A 13,811-nucleotide genomic window follows, 5' to 3' on the forward strand; every position below is an offset into this window, starting at 1 on the left:
CACAACAAAATGTTGCAGTGTGGAGTGGACCTTGCTCACCATGCCAGCCATACTCTCCTTTAAGACCTCCCATTCCATTCTCTTCTACCACAGGCTGGAAGTATTCCACAGCCCACCAAAATGTGCAGTCCTTATTTGGTTGTTCAGCATGATTTTCTATACAGTAACGCCCTGCTGACATGAGGAGAATGTTCTCTAGTTCTTCCAATACTTTCCATACCCTTGTTGTACTGAATCGCAGTCACATGGTATATATACTGGGGCAAACGTCCCAAGAACCTTTAGCATTACCAATGTATTTTTTCCTATTTGAATAATTACAGCGAGCTACGCCATGGTACTGCTTTATTTCCTGTCTTGCTTTGATGGGAAATTCAGCCCCTTGAGATATAAATATATATAAATATTTATTGGCACATCGATATATTGGGCAGAGGTTTCTGCTTGGGAAAGTGTCCTCTGTTGCGCTGGGTGCTCCTGAGTAAACACACTGCACACAGTGGACACAGAACCACCGTCTATGGCTGTGCTGGTACGACATGTTCTTGGCCGAGAGGGTGCCAGGCCAGCTGCTTCCTAGACATACATACAAAGACGCAGCTATGTGCGGGCAGGGGAAAAAATCCACCATGCAGCAATACTCCCCCACCTCAGTGAGATTAGCATACCAATAGTTCGATGTATCTGCCACAGAAATTTAAAAAAATTATTACCCACCAGTAATGTAAACACACACACACACACACAAACACACACACTGGCAGGAGAAATGTTTTGGTGTTGACTGTGCATTGTATGACTTGGGGGGGGGGGAAGCAACTAACTAACTGGTGCATAACTAGAGAACATTTCCTTCATGTGACCAGTGGCTGGGTTTCAAAACCTTGCTACCGCTGAGAATTGGGTTACTAATTTTGATTCCTCTTTCCCACATCCCATTCCAGGCACAATACTATGGAGATATCTGTATTGGAACCCCAAAACAGTGCTTCAGTGTTGTCTTCGATACTGGCTCTTCCAACCTGTGGGTGCCTTCCTCAAAATGCTGTCTGCTACATTTAGCTTGCTGTAAGAACTGTATTTCTCAATTAATTCTCAGTGAATGGGCATGGGTTGGGGTGAAAGTGGCCTAGAAATTAGCCACTGCTATGGCTTAATTATTGTCGTCATCGTCGTCATCTTAGAACCGCAAAGCTGGAGGCACAGTGAGGAATCAGACTCCCAATTTGTGGCTCTGCCACCAGTTTTTATGAGAAACGGTATGCTCTAGTGATGAGAGAGCTGGCCCAGGACTGGCGTGCAGGATTGCACCCTAATGTTCCTCTTTGAAGGAAACAGCATAATCCCACACATCATGAGGGTTACCAATGGATGCGTCCTTCAAGGAGATGAAAGAGAGATGTTAACGAGGGAGGAAAGAGATCTGCAGAACAGGGCTCCACTGTTTGTCACAAAACAATTTAACAAATAATGTTTAAACCCTGCCTGGGACTCAGCAGCCATTTCTGAGGTGGTGATGAGGAAGTTAGGCGCTCATGGCACATCCACTAAAATGGCCCCCAACAATTTTTGTATGTGTCACACAGTGGAATCACGTTCTGTGTGTCTCATACATCTCTAGCGAGCACCTTCTATATGTCCCTGTTTATGTATGAGTGGTGAAAAGATATCATTTATAAGGGAACTACTGTTGAGGTAATGGTGTGGGGGTGGAATGGACTTTGCAATGTTCTTAAATGCTTGAATGTTGCTTATGTTCATAAATGGATCATTATACTTTACTACTTTGAATGTGTTTTGGCGTTGCTTATGTTTTTTAGTATGCTATTTGTTTAATCTTTTTCGTATTTGTATACCCACCGTTGTTTAGCATTAAATACCGTATTTTAATGATGTAAAAGACACCTTGGGTCCTTTTTAAGGAGAAAAGGGGGGTAAAAATGTTTTAAAGAAAGAAAAGAAGGATAAAGAAAGAAATTCCTGCTAGAATTTGGAGACACTGCAGTTTAAACAACTGTCCCTCTTTTTCTCTACTTAGGGGTACACAGCCACTATCGGTCCCTGTTTTCCCGCACCTACAAGTCTAACAAGTCTAAATTTGCTATCCACTATGGAAGCGGCAGCCTCAAAGGGTTCCTGAGTGAAGACATTCTTTCAGTGAGTACCAGGGTGCTCAGGTGACTGGGTTCTCTCCTGAAATGGAGGTGTGATTCATCCGTCAGAGGGAGAAAGTGTCTTGATGAAAGGGATATTCCTTTATTGAGCAACTTCTTGAGGATTCTAGCAGTTTTAAGAATCATCTCCAAACTCTGGTTTAAAGAAGAAAATAGTGGTGCCTCGCTTGACAACGTTAATCCGTTCCAGCGAAATCGATGTAGAGTGAAATCGTCATCAAGCAGGGGAAAAAAACCTATTGAAACGCATTGAAAACCGGTTCAATGCGTTCCAATGGGCTAAATATCTAATTTTCCAGCGAAGATCCTCCATAGGGCGGCCATTTTCCGGTGCCTGTACAGCAAAAAATCCATCTTAAAACAGTGGGGAGCCATTTTGCACAGCGGGCGGCCATTTTGAGAGCTGCCGATCCGCTGTTTCAAAACCATTATTAAGCGAAAAATTGGTTCCCGAAGCAGGGAACCGATCATCGTTAAGCGAATTTTTCCCATTAAAACATTGTTTTGCGATCGCAAAACCGATCACAAAAACCTCATCGTCAAGTGGATTTGTCGTTTAACAAGGTAATCGTTAAGCGGGGCACCACTTGTAACCTGTGGGCTAATTTGGACCACAATCTGGGGGGGAAATATGTGGACTGAGAAGGCATAGAGGGAAATAACCCTTGCATTTTCTCTGAAGTGCTCCCTGCTCGACTCTCGAGCTGCTTATAATAAAAATTTGCTTCCACTGCCAGTTCTGTGCCCTGGGAAATTTAATTAGAGAGAAGAAGAAGAAGCAAAAGAGACCCCACACCTCCAACTATGTGCAAAGTAATCTTTTTCTCACACCACATAGTCATTTATGGGCAGAGAGGGTCACACAGGTTTACGGGGCTTCTCAAACTGAGATGGTGTTTAAAAGACAGGTGGCAAGCTTGGAACACCAACACTCTGCTTGTTGTAAAACCACAAACCCTGTACTGAGATTTGTGAAAGGTCTAATTAGATGAAATTACATCACTTGGTTTAATGCTTTATTAACCTGCCTGCCAGTGACTAGCCAGTGGTTTCTGGCCGATGGGCTGCCTCAGATCACGGCTGCGATACAAGGATATCTGCAAGCAAGATCTGAAGGCCTTAGGAATAGACCTCAACAGATGGGAAACTCTGACATCTGAGCGTTCAGCCTGGAGGCAGGCGTTACACGATGGCCTCTCCCAATTTGAAGAGACCCTTGTCCAGCAGGCCGAGGCAAAGAGGAAGTCACAAAAGCAGCAAAACCAGGGAGCTGGACAGGGGACAGATTGTATTTGTCTTCAGTGTGGAAGGGATTGTCACTCTCAAATTGGCCTTCTCAGCCACATTAGACACTGTTCCAAGTCCTCCATACACAGCACATTACCATAGTCTTTCGAGACTGAAGGATGCCTAACTAACTAACTAAACTAAGCTTTGACTTTAGAAACAACAGATTAGCGCAGCCACTTTTGTGTTGTCCTGCCCAAAAAGAAAACGTACCACCAAATTTTATTGTATGAAATGTATGTATGCAAATATACAGGTAGAGGTACAAAATCAGAAATTATTATTGTAGTCTTTTCATAGTGAGGTGGGATATGAACAGATAGCCTCTGCACCTGTTCAGGGCTTATATTGCCATGACACAAAATGATTTGTTCACCTCAGGCAGCAAATGTTGGATGTTGTGAAAGGACAGCCAATTGTTAGGTATTTTATTTGCAATTTTGGGGCTTTTTCTGGTTTTTTGTTTTGTTTTGTTTTGCTGCTAGACATGAGAAGAAGTGCTTACATGATTTTCTGCCTCAAGTGTCAAAATTACTTACTATATAGAATTATGAGGGGTGGTTTGGATTAATTTTTGATTCACCAGATTTCATTCTGTGGGAGTAGTGGTTTCTTTTTGTATTATCTTATGTGGTATTTATTTTTTATGTCTACTGCCCAGAGTAATGCCTAGCACTAACTGGGTGGCATGCAAGTCGAAGGAAGGAAGGGAGGGAGGGAGGGAGGGAGGGAGGGAGGAAGGAAGGAAGGAAGGAGGGAGGGAGGGAGGGAGGGAGGGAGAGAGAGAGAGAGAGAGAGAGAGAGAGAGAGAGAGAGAGAGAGAGAGAGAGAAAGAAAGAAAGAAAGAAAGAAAGAAAGAAAGAAAGAAAGAAAGAAAGAAAGGGCTAGGGCTAGGGCTAGGGCTAGGGCTAGGGCCTAAAGCATCCTTAATAAAATGCATTAGCTTCTCTTCAACTGTATAGAGAAATGACCATCTGTAGGAATACTCTTATGGTCAATATACTTGTACATTCCACTCCAAAATAAAAGATCATAGTACGTTATTGCTTAGTAAAGAAAACTAGAGCTAGAATTGGTGGTGCTATATCGAACAGAGCAAGGTAAACAGACCAAGGCGAGCTTTTGCAGAATTTGAAAATGTACCTTTCTGGACTACAGTTCCCAGAATCCCCAGACAGCATGGACTAAGGCCCTGATGGCTTGGAAATTCTATGAGTTATAATCCAAAAAAAGAGTCAACATTTCCAAGTTTTGAGGATGTGTAACCGTGAGGTGGGACCAAGTAATCTTCGTGTAAGAATATGGTGTTAAAAATATCCAAGCATGTTGCTATTTTTAGCTGTGAAGGGTATAAATTAATTGGAGCTTTATGCACAGATTTGAAAAAAAAAAGAATTATTGTAGGGCTGGCAAAAAGCAAGGAATGGAATGGAATTCATGGAATGGAATGAAGGGAACTTGGAAAAGACAGCTTTGGTGTAGCCTTTGGCAATCTCTCTCTGTCTTGAGCTTGATAGAAAAGGAACTTAACTTGCCTCCAGTTTATATTTAAAATTTAGCAGGAATTCTTTTTAGAATGGAACTGCTTCAGCATCAGAGCTTGTGAAAGTTATTTTAAGAAGACTTTGTTGTTATGTGCTGTCAAGTCACCCCCAAGTATGGCTACCTATAAATGAAGGATATCCAAAATATTCTGTCTTCAACAGCCCTGCTCAGCTCTTGTAAATTCAAGCCTGTGTCTTTCATTAGGGGGTCAATCCATGTCGTATTTGGTCTTCCTCTTTTCCTGCTGCCTTCTACCTTTCCCAACATTATTGTCCATAGAATCCTGTCTTCTTATGATGTGCCCAAACTAGGACAGCCTCTGTTTTAACATTTTTGACTCCAGAGATAGGTCAGGCTTGATTTGAATATAGGATACAATTGTTTGTCTTTCTGAAAGTAGCCACAAAGCTTTCCTCCAGCTCCATATTTCAAATGAATCAATCTTTTTCCTGTCAGCTTTCTTTACTGTCGAGCCTTCACACCCATACATGGTGATCAGCAATACAATTGTGTGGATGCTCTTGGTCTTGGTCCTCCAGTGAGACATCCTTACACTTGATGGTCTTTTCTAGTTCCTTCATTGATGCTCTTCTGAGTCTCAATCTTCTTTTGATTTCTTGGCTGCAGTCTCCATTTGGATTAGAAGAACCACAGCTCCCAAATCCTCAAGCCAGAGTTCCAAATCTGGGAGATTTGTAGTTCCAAAAATTAACGTTCCCAAACTCTGTACTGGCTTTCTCATAAATAGTGAAGCGCCAAGAGGAAAATAAAATAGTAACAACAAAAATGTTGTCACGCCTTAAGGTCTAACTGATTCATTTCTGTGTGGGGTTTTGTAGATTATGATGCTTTGGCACATGAAGTTTACCACAGTTGTCTCTTTTTCCAGGCTTCTTTTTTTCTCCATTAATCACTCTCAGATCAGCAACAGAGTGTCCCGGAAGGCTGATATGTACTGCAAGTGGCTGTTCTCTGTTGCCATTTCTGACATTAGATTTGTACCCATTTATTCTTTTGCACAGAGATTGTCCAATTTGTCCTATGTAGAATGCGAAAGAACACTGCTGGCATAAGGTGGCACAAGTCACCGTTGAACCATCATCCTTTGATGTTGTAGGTGACGTTGCTGTAATGGTGCTGCCAGAGCAGATATGAGGCACAGTTGGTACCTGGGTTTGTACAAGGACTTTTTTCCTGATCTCCTGTTGTGTGTCAATATACCGGTATGTTTAAGGTTGGGGGCTGTCTCTGGGCAAGCACAGGCTGGATAGGCAAAGCTTGGGGAAAGAAGGTACAGTATTGTTGTCCAAAATGGGCTGCAGATTACTGATGATGTATGTGAGTAGCCTCAGTTGGGGGCTGCAGGTGACTACCAAAGCTGTGGTCTCATTTTCTCTTTTTTGTCTGTCTTGCAGTAGGTTGCTTCTGGATACAGTACCTGTATTTCCATTCCAATTCGTCTTTTCGCCTCTTGGAATAGCTATTGTAATTTAAGAAATGCCTGCTGTAAATGCATCAGTTTTGAATCTTATGGTTCCAGCACAATGTGGTTTTATCAGAGATGCAAGCTGTGCATTTTATGATCTGTTCTGGGTGGAAGCTGGAGGTGTATAACTATGTATAATGATTATACATACAATTTCTGGATACCACCATGTAGTTACACAATGGACATCTTAAGTGGCGTGCTTTGCAAAAACAGCAACGCTGAGTATTACACATACTTACACACCTTCAGCTTCTATCCAGTACACACCACAACATCTATTGTCTACTGCCAAGCCCTTTGATATAAGCACATCCAGTTGGATTCACACTCTGTTGCTGATCTGAAAGTGAATATTGTGGGGGAGGGGAAGAATTACAAAGGGAAATTGGTGAGAGCAAGGGAGGGGAGCTAGAGCTGAAATAAGCTTCATACACAAATTCCAGAGTCTGTCTAAAGGCTTAAATTTAGACAAAGGACTCTTTGCTCACTATATATATACTGTATATAAAAGCAGAACTTTAAGGAGTAGTTTTGTGTGTGTGTGTGTGTGTGTGTGTGTGCAATCTTATGCATAGGCAAGTTACTTGATCTGGCTTCTGAACCACAAGTTGATTCAATAAACAAGATGCTCACTTGTTCAAAACCTTTGCACTTGAAAGATTAGTCTTGCTTCCCTCATTGACAGGCAATTACTTTACCACAATGACCAGGATTTCTTGTAATCAATACAGTAGAATCCACATATCCACTGGGGATTCAGCCCCTGTGGATACTGAAAACCATAGATAACAGAGAGCATGTTAAAAGGAAAAAAATCCACAAAAAATTATTGTCATAAGCATTTCCAGACGTGGGCACTAGAGGGCAACAGTGAACATGCTATTCTATATATTCTTCATTAACTATTCATAGCATAGTCTCTTGCTCCATCTAGTGGTACTGGTAATACATGTGAAAATAGGGTTTTTTTTCTGGCTTCGCCTTCGTGAATATATTTAAACAAATTATTTTTAATATTTTCAGACAGTGGATAAGTGAAACAGTGGATACAGATCCCACAGATATAAGGATCCTATTATACTCTCAGAGTTCATTATTTGTGCTAATGAGGTGGCTGTCACTGGATTCTCCACCCCCAAAATGTAGATTTGTACATAACCTTCTGCCTACATAATTTGCTCTATGTGTCTGAGAAATTGGACTGCAATCCATGAAAGCTCACTCGGAAATAAATAAGCCAGCCTTTAAGATGTCACAGTGTTTGTGTTTTTAGCTTTTTATATTTTTGTTTTGTTTTTGTTCTGTATGCTGAAACAGAGTGAGATGGCTGCTTCTTTTGAAGAAGATACTAAAAGACTCTAGTTCAGGGGTGTCCAACCTTTCACCTTCCCTGGGCCACATTAGAAGATGAAAATTTGGTTTGGGCCGCACATACATTTGGTTTGGGCTGCATGGGGGGGGGCAGCCCTAGCTGTCCTCCGCAACCCCGCTCCAAGCGGGCTTACCGGCAGCTGCGATCTCAGACAGCAGAGGCTGCCAGCTTCGACTCCGGCGGCTTTATGGGGCCAGGAGGGGGTCCACCTATTGACGGGGATGGCGCAATGCAGTCCCGCAGCCCCCCTCTCCCCTCCCCTCCCACTCCTTCCTTCCTTCCCTCTCTCCCCCTCTACTGTTGTGACATGCCCCGGCCACATTCCGGCCGCAAGCGCCAGCAGTATAACTTGAAACTGGAATTTCTTTAAAAATAAAAAATTGCACTGGGCCGCATTACGAGCTGACCTGGGCCGCATGCGGCCCTCGGGCCGCAGGTTGGACAAGCCTGCTCTAGTTCATAGTTTTTTCCCCCACTGTGGCTCCCTGTTTTATCATTACAACAGCCCTGTGTGGTAGATTAGGCTGAAAGACAAGACTTGTGAACTCAGTGACTGACAAGGGAATTAAGCCTTTCCACCACCAACCACCTAGCCAGTATACCCAGTTGAGAGGGTGATTTTAAAAATAAGGCAAGGGTTTTTCAGACATGTGCATTTAATGGAGGGCTCTCAGAAACCAGTCTTTCCCATTAGAACAAGGTTGCACATGGTTAATTTATTTTATGTTTTTAACTTTGACTTGTTGAATTCATGTTTTCCTTTTGGACTTTTTGCCTCCCTGATGTGTAAGAACGAGAGAAAGTGTGTGTGTGGATGGGAATCAAGATGACCCAAAGAGAAGCTGGGTCACATGCACTTCAATCTCCTCGAAAAAGCACCTTGACTGAAGTGTTGATAACATGCACACTTATCTGATTAACTGATGGATTGAAAACTTCATGATTAATCAGCTAAAAACCCTTTTAAGTGCCGAGAGAGAGCCTTAATTAGAATTATACTGAAAGTCACCATGAGGATGACGATTATGCATGCAGCATCATCTGTCTCTTGATGTGGCACGTTGCTGTGTTGCATAAGCACCAATGTAGGTCTCTGCCCTGCAAAGCTAGCAAACTATGTTTTGACACAGATGAGACAAAAGAATGAAGGAAAAAGAGATGGTGGAAGTGACAGAACCGAAGTGAGTTTGTGCATTTATATGTACACAATTTTGGTTTCAAAAGTAAAGATGAGGGCTTTGGGCTTTGTTCCCCAAACTGGTGATCTTCAAACAGCTTGTACTAAAAGTCCCATAATTCCCAGCCAACACAGATCAGCCCTGCTGGCTAGGCAGGGATCTGTAGTCTCACACCTCAGGAAGGGCCCAAATTGAAGGAAGCTGTCTTAGGGTTGGGAATAGAATTCCAGATCAGAAAGTGGCCCAATAAAAGCTTTTGCCCCAACATCAAAACAAACCACAGTTTCCTGTGGTGCTTGAATTTGAGGAAGCATGATTAGTTTAAACTATGTTTCAGAACAAGCCAGGGGATGATGTCACAGCATGATCATGGCATGTTCTCAGTAATGATCTTTTAAACAAAAAATAGTTTTCAGTTCCCTCTTCCAGGGCACAAAAGGGGTGGAGGGAACATATATGCAACTCCCAAGCTCACCATGGATCGTTCACATCATAGGGAGAAACCACTATATCCTGTTAGCACTGAAGTGGGCCCCTGTTGAGTCCCAGCTTCTCTTTCCCTAGTAAAGCTTTTGAACTACAACTCCCATTATCCTCTGACCACTGGCCTTTCTGACTGAGGCTGCTGGGGACTGCAGTCCAAAACGAATGGAGGATGTCAGGGAAGGAGGGGGTTGATTTGAAAGAAGAAAGAGAGGTGGCAGTATTCAGTGGCAGAGCCCCAGGTACAGAGGCCTACAAGGGAAGTGTGGTAAAGGTTTTCCCCCAGAGTTTGGAGTTGTCATGGAGGACAGATCTTCTAGTAGGACGTGGGCTTCTGGTGGATGTAAGAGATATCAATTTTTCTCTCTTCAGATTGGTAACATGACTGTTCAGAACCAAACATTCGCTGAGGCGACGGATCTGCCCGGATTGGTTTTTGTGGCTGCGAAGTTTGACGGCATCATGGGGCTGGGTTATCCCACCATCTCCGTGAACAACATCACCCCACCCTTTGACAACATGATGAAGCAGAAGCTCCTTAAGCAAAACGTGTTCTCATTTCATCTCTGCAGGTATGAAACCCCTGACCTATCCATCATCACTTGGGGTTCCTTCATGCCAGTCTTGCCCTTTCCTAAGCCAGATCTGTCTAAATAGTTTCTCATTTTTTACTAATACCTACCTACCCAGACCTCCTGATGTTGGACTATAAACTCAAATCATCCCCACCCACTAACAAGCTGGACTGGAGTCCAACAAGTTTTGATGGACCACAGATTCCTTACAGTGTGATCAAAGATCTGCAAAAATACTTATGAGTTTTCTTTCCGGTCCTATTGTTGATTGTAGATCGCCTTGGAGCAGGATAACCCTACTTACTGATTATTTATCCAGGAATCTGGGCTGGCACTTTTATAATTGGTTTAAAATTCTTCTTCACAATGACTCGCCAAATCTGTTGTAAGGGTTTCAAAATGACCTCGCGTGCACAGTGTAATTAAGATATTTCATTACCAGGTGGAGTAGAGTAAAAGTATTATCATCTGTATATTACACGTGGCACATGTCTCAAACATTTTATGTCCACACCTAGGTTGCTGATTTTGTCTATTAATTATTAGATGCTTTGTCTAACAGCAGAATAGTCGATGAAGATTTCAGATCTCACTCCTTTTTTTTTCCATGCTGTTTTTAATACATTCTATGGTGGTTTTACCTGGTTGACTTCCTTTGGGAAAGAGAATACTGCAAATTTACATGTTGTATCAGTGAATTTACAGTCATGCGAGTTGGTGCTGAGGAAGTATCCTGTCTACTCGTATGGCCCTTTCATAGGAACCAATGGATGCCAGTGGCCATTTGTAATTTCGATGTATTCCTCTAGTTCAGCTGTGGACAAAGTCTGGCTTTCCAGATGTTGGGATGAAACTTCCAGCAGCCTTAGACAATAAAGCCAATAGCGAGAGCTGTTGGTCAACAGCATCTGGAGGGCAGTATTTTGCCAACTCTCACAACTAGTTATCTGGCATTAGTAAGAAACACAGGGCATGGTTATATTGCCAATTAGAACTGCTGTTGATTTTGGTTAACAAAAAAAAATCAAGGTAAAATAAGGTGTCTCTGTGACATAAATGGAAACATGGAAATTTTTTTTTCCTGGGAAGTGGATATTTGGCTAGGAAGTGAAGCAATATACGCCTCCGCCAGAAGATCATTTATTTTAAATCACAACCAGAAATTATTTTAGTTGGTTTGGTATATGTAAACCCTTCTGTCAGAGTAAGTTGTGTCCTACTGCCAAGAGGGGAGAAACAGGAGTGGGGAGGAAGAAGAATGGTGACGTCAGAGACAGGAACAGAAGCGTGGGGCTTCACTGCCTGGATCACCTGCCCTGCATCCTGGATCAGCTGGCCATCCACTCATTCATTCACCCATCTGACTGCCCAATATCTTGCTCGCCAGCCCGTCCGCCTGCTTGCTGCCTTCCAGCAATGCAGTTCTAAGATAACAATGACAACACCAATTACAATTACAGTAGGATCCTCATATCCATGGGGGATCATTTCCAAGCCCCCCTCCAGATGCTGAAAAACTTTGGAATGCTATTGTAATAAGAGACACGACACATAACATGGTCTGTGCCTCCATCTAGTGGCCAGTTCTGGTAATGACAGCATGGAAATCTATTTCTCTACTGAAATAGCATGGTTTCTGACTCTGTCTAGAATGGTCAGTTCTGGTAACTTCATCATTAATATTTTAATTGGGGGGGGGCTTTTATTTTAATATTCTTCCATTTTTCAGACTGTGGATAAGTGAATCAGTGAATACTGATACTATGGATAAGTGGGTCCGACTACATTATTTCCACAGCCCTTCAAGCAGTGGTGGGGAACAGATTTTCCCTGAAGGTCCAGATGTATGTGGGGAAGTTGACTCTGGGGTTCATACTAGCAATGCCACAGCCCAACACCAGTCCACAGCAAACACCACTCTCCCATTTTCTCCTCAGATAATTATTCAGCATTCCACACACACACCCATAGGACATAAAAAGGGCAAGCAAGGGAGGTTGAGTTGCCACTTCAAAGTGTCACAAGGGAAGTACATTGATGAAGCATCCTGGTCAATATCAGGGGCATGGCTTCAGAATGGCTTCTGGTGGCAACTCCAAGCCAAAGTGGTACTTCTTTTCCTTCTTGAAGAGAGAGGAGACAGAACTGGAAAAGAAGATGTCTTTTTTTCTTTGTGTTCTACGTAACACATTACTTTGGGGTGTGTGGAATGAGAGCTTGTGCTGGCTGGATAGCTCAGTGGTTTAGGTCAGTGGTCCCCAACGTTGGGCCTCCACATGTTCTTGGACTACAACTCCCAGAAGCCTTCAGCACCACCTCTGATGGCCAGGATTTCTGGGAGTTGAAGTCCAAGAACACCTGGAGGCCCAAGGTTGCTGACCAGTGGTTTAGGTGTTTGGCTGCAGAGCCAGAGGTTGGGAGTATAATTTCCCACTGTTCCTCTCTAGGGAGGAGAGACCCAGCCTGTGTGGCTTTGGGCCAGCTGCACAGCCACAGGTTGCCTGCAGAAGAAAGGAATGGAAAAAAGCACTTCTGAGTATTCTCTACCTATAAAACCTTGAAAAGGGTCACCTTAAGTCAGAACTGACTTGATGGCATATGATTATTATTAATGAGAACTTAACAATGTTCTTTTTGCAAAACATGATGACTGCTAATGTTGTTTTTAAAAAACGGTGTAGTGAGTAATCTCATTTGGATGTTATGAAGCTTGAGGGTGTCATTGGGAAGGCTTTTTTGACCATCTGGGACCATTTTTCTATTTTTAAATGTATTATTGTAAAAGAAGAGGAAGAAGAATGAAAATCCCTTAAATATACAGCATGGGTGATGTGATACTGAAGCATTGCTCTTCAAATCATGATCAACATTTTTAAAAAAACAATAAATATTGTGTTACATTAAAAAGGAACATTGCAGAAAGTTTGGAGAGTGAAAGATCTTTTGTTGAGGTAGGGTCTCCAGAAAAGGTTTTCCAAAAAGCACAGAACTTTCTGGTGGGCCAAATCTACCTACAGGCAAGAAAGCTACCATTACTGTGTTAAAGACAGAGGAACACCCTTGTCCATCTTTTATATCTGATCATCTTTCCCCTTTTCCTGCTTGTGGATTCATACAAATTTCATGCCTCAGGGTGACTTACTGATCCTTATAATTCTTCTCCTAGTGCTAAAGATATGTCAGAAGACAAAGGTGGTGAAGTTCTTTTTGGAGGAATCAACCATGATGCCTATGAGGGGGAGCTTCACTACATCCCGGTGTCACGCAAGGCCTACTGGCAGATCAAGATGGACAAGTAAGTGGTTCATGGGCTCTTACCTGCAGCTCATCATGCAAGAATAAAGGCTTTAAGCCTAGTCTGAGAAGCAGATAGAAAGGCAATCACTAACCAACCAACAGTTGGGAACATTGTGATTTGGAGAGGATGGGAAAAACAAAGGCCTAAATCCATTTGTTAGTCCCTACTAGAATAGACCCATTGATCCAATGGGGACTTGGTAAATCAACACTTATGTAAGAGCCACCAATTCAGCAAGTTTACTCTAGTTGGGACCAAGAATTGCATTCAGACCAAGTGCACGCATGCTGGTGAGTAAATGTTAATTTAACTCAATTCTGAAGTACTTACCAATGCGAGAAGCCGAAATATGCAAATTGCTTAAATCATTGATATCTTGAATATATATTGCGAACAAAACACATTAACTG

At 42.6% G+C, this 13,811-nt stretch overlaps 1 protein-coding gene across 1 annotated transcript in view; it reads left to right on the plus strand.

Moving 5' to 3' along the window:
* Window positions 1-13,811, plus strand: part of LOC110078570 (cathepsin D-like) — a 28,362-nt gene that overhangs the window by 8,868 nt on the left and 5,683 nt on the right. Inside the window, exons 3-6 of the mRNA XM_073004549.2 lie at window positions 945-1,068; window positions 2,039-2,157; window positions 9,901-10,100; window positions 13,270-13,398. Coding sequence (XP_072860650.1) covers window positions 945-1,068; window positions 2,039-2,157; window positions 9,901-10,100; window positions 13,270-13,398 — 572 coding nt within the window. The remainder of the gene's footprint in view (window positions 1-944; window positions 1,069-2,038; window positions 2,158-9,900; window positions 10,101-13,269; window positions 13,399-13,811) is intronic.

Source organism: Pogona vitticeps, chromosome 6 (genome assembly GCF_051106095.1).
Source record: "Pogona vitticeps strain Pit_001003342236 chromosome 6, PviZW2.1, whole genome shotgun sequence".
NCBI lineage: Eukaryota > Metazoa > Chordata > Lepidosauria > Squamata > Agamidae > Pogona > Pogona vitticeps.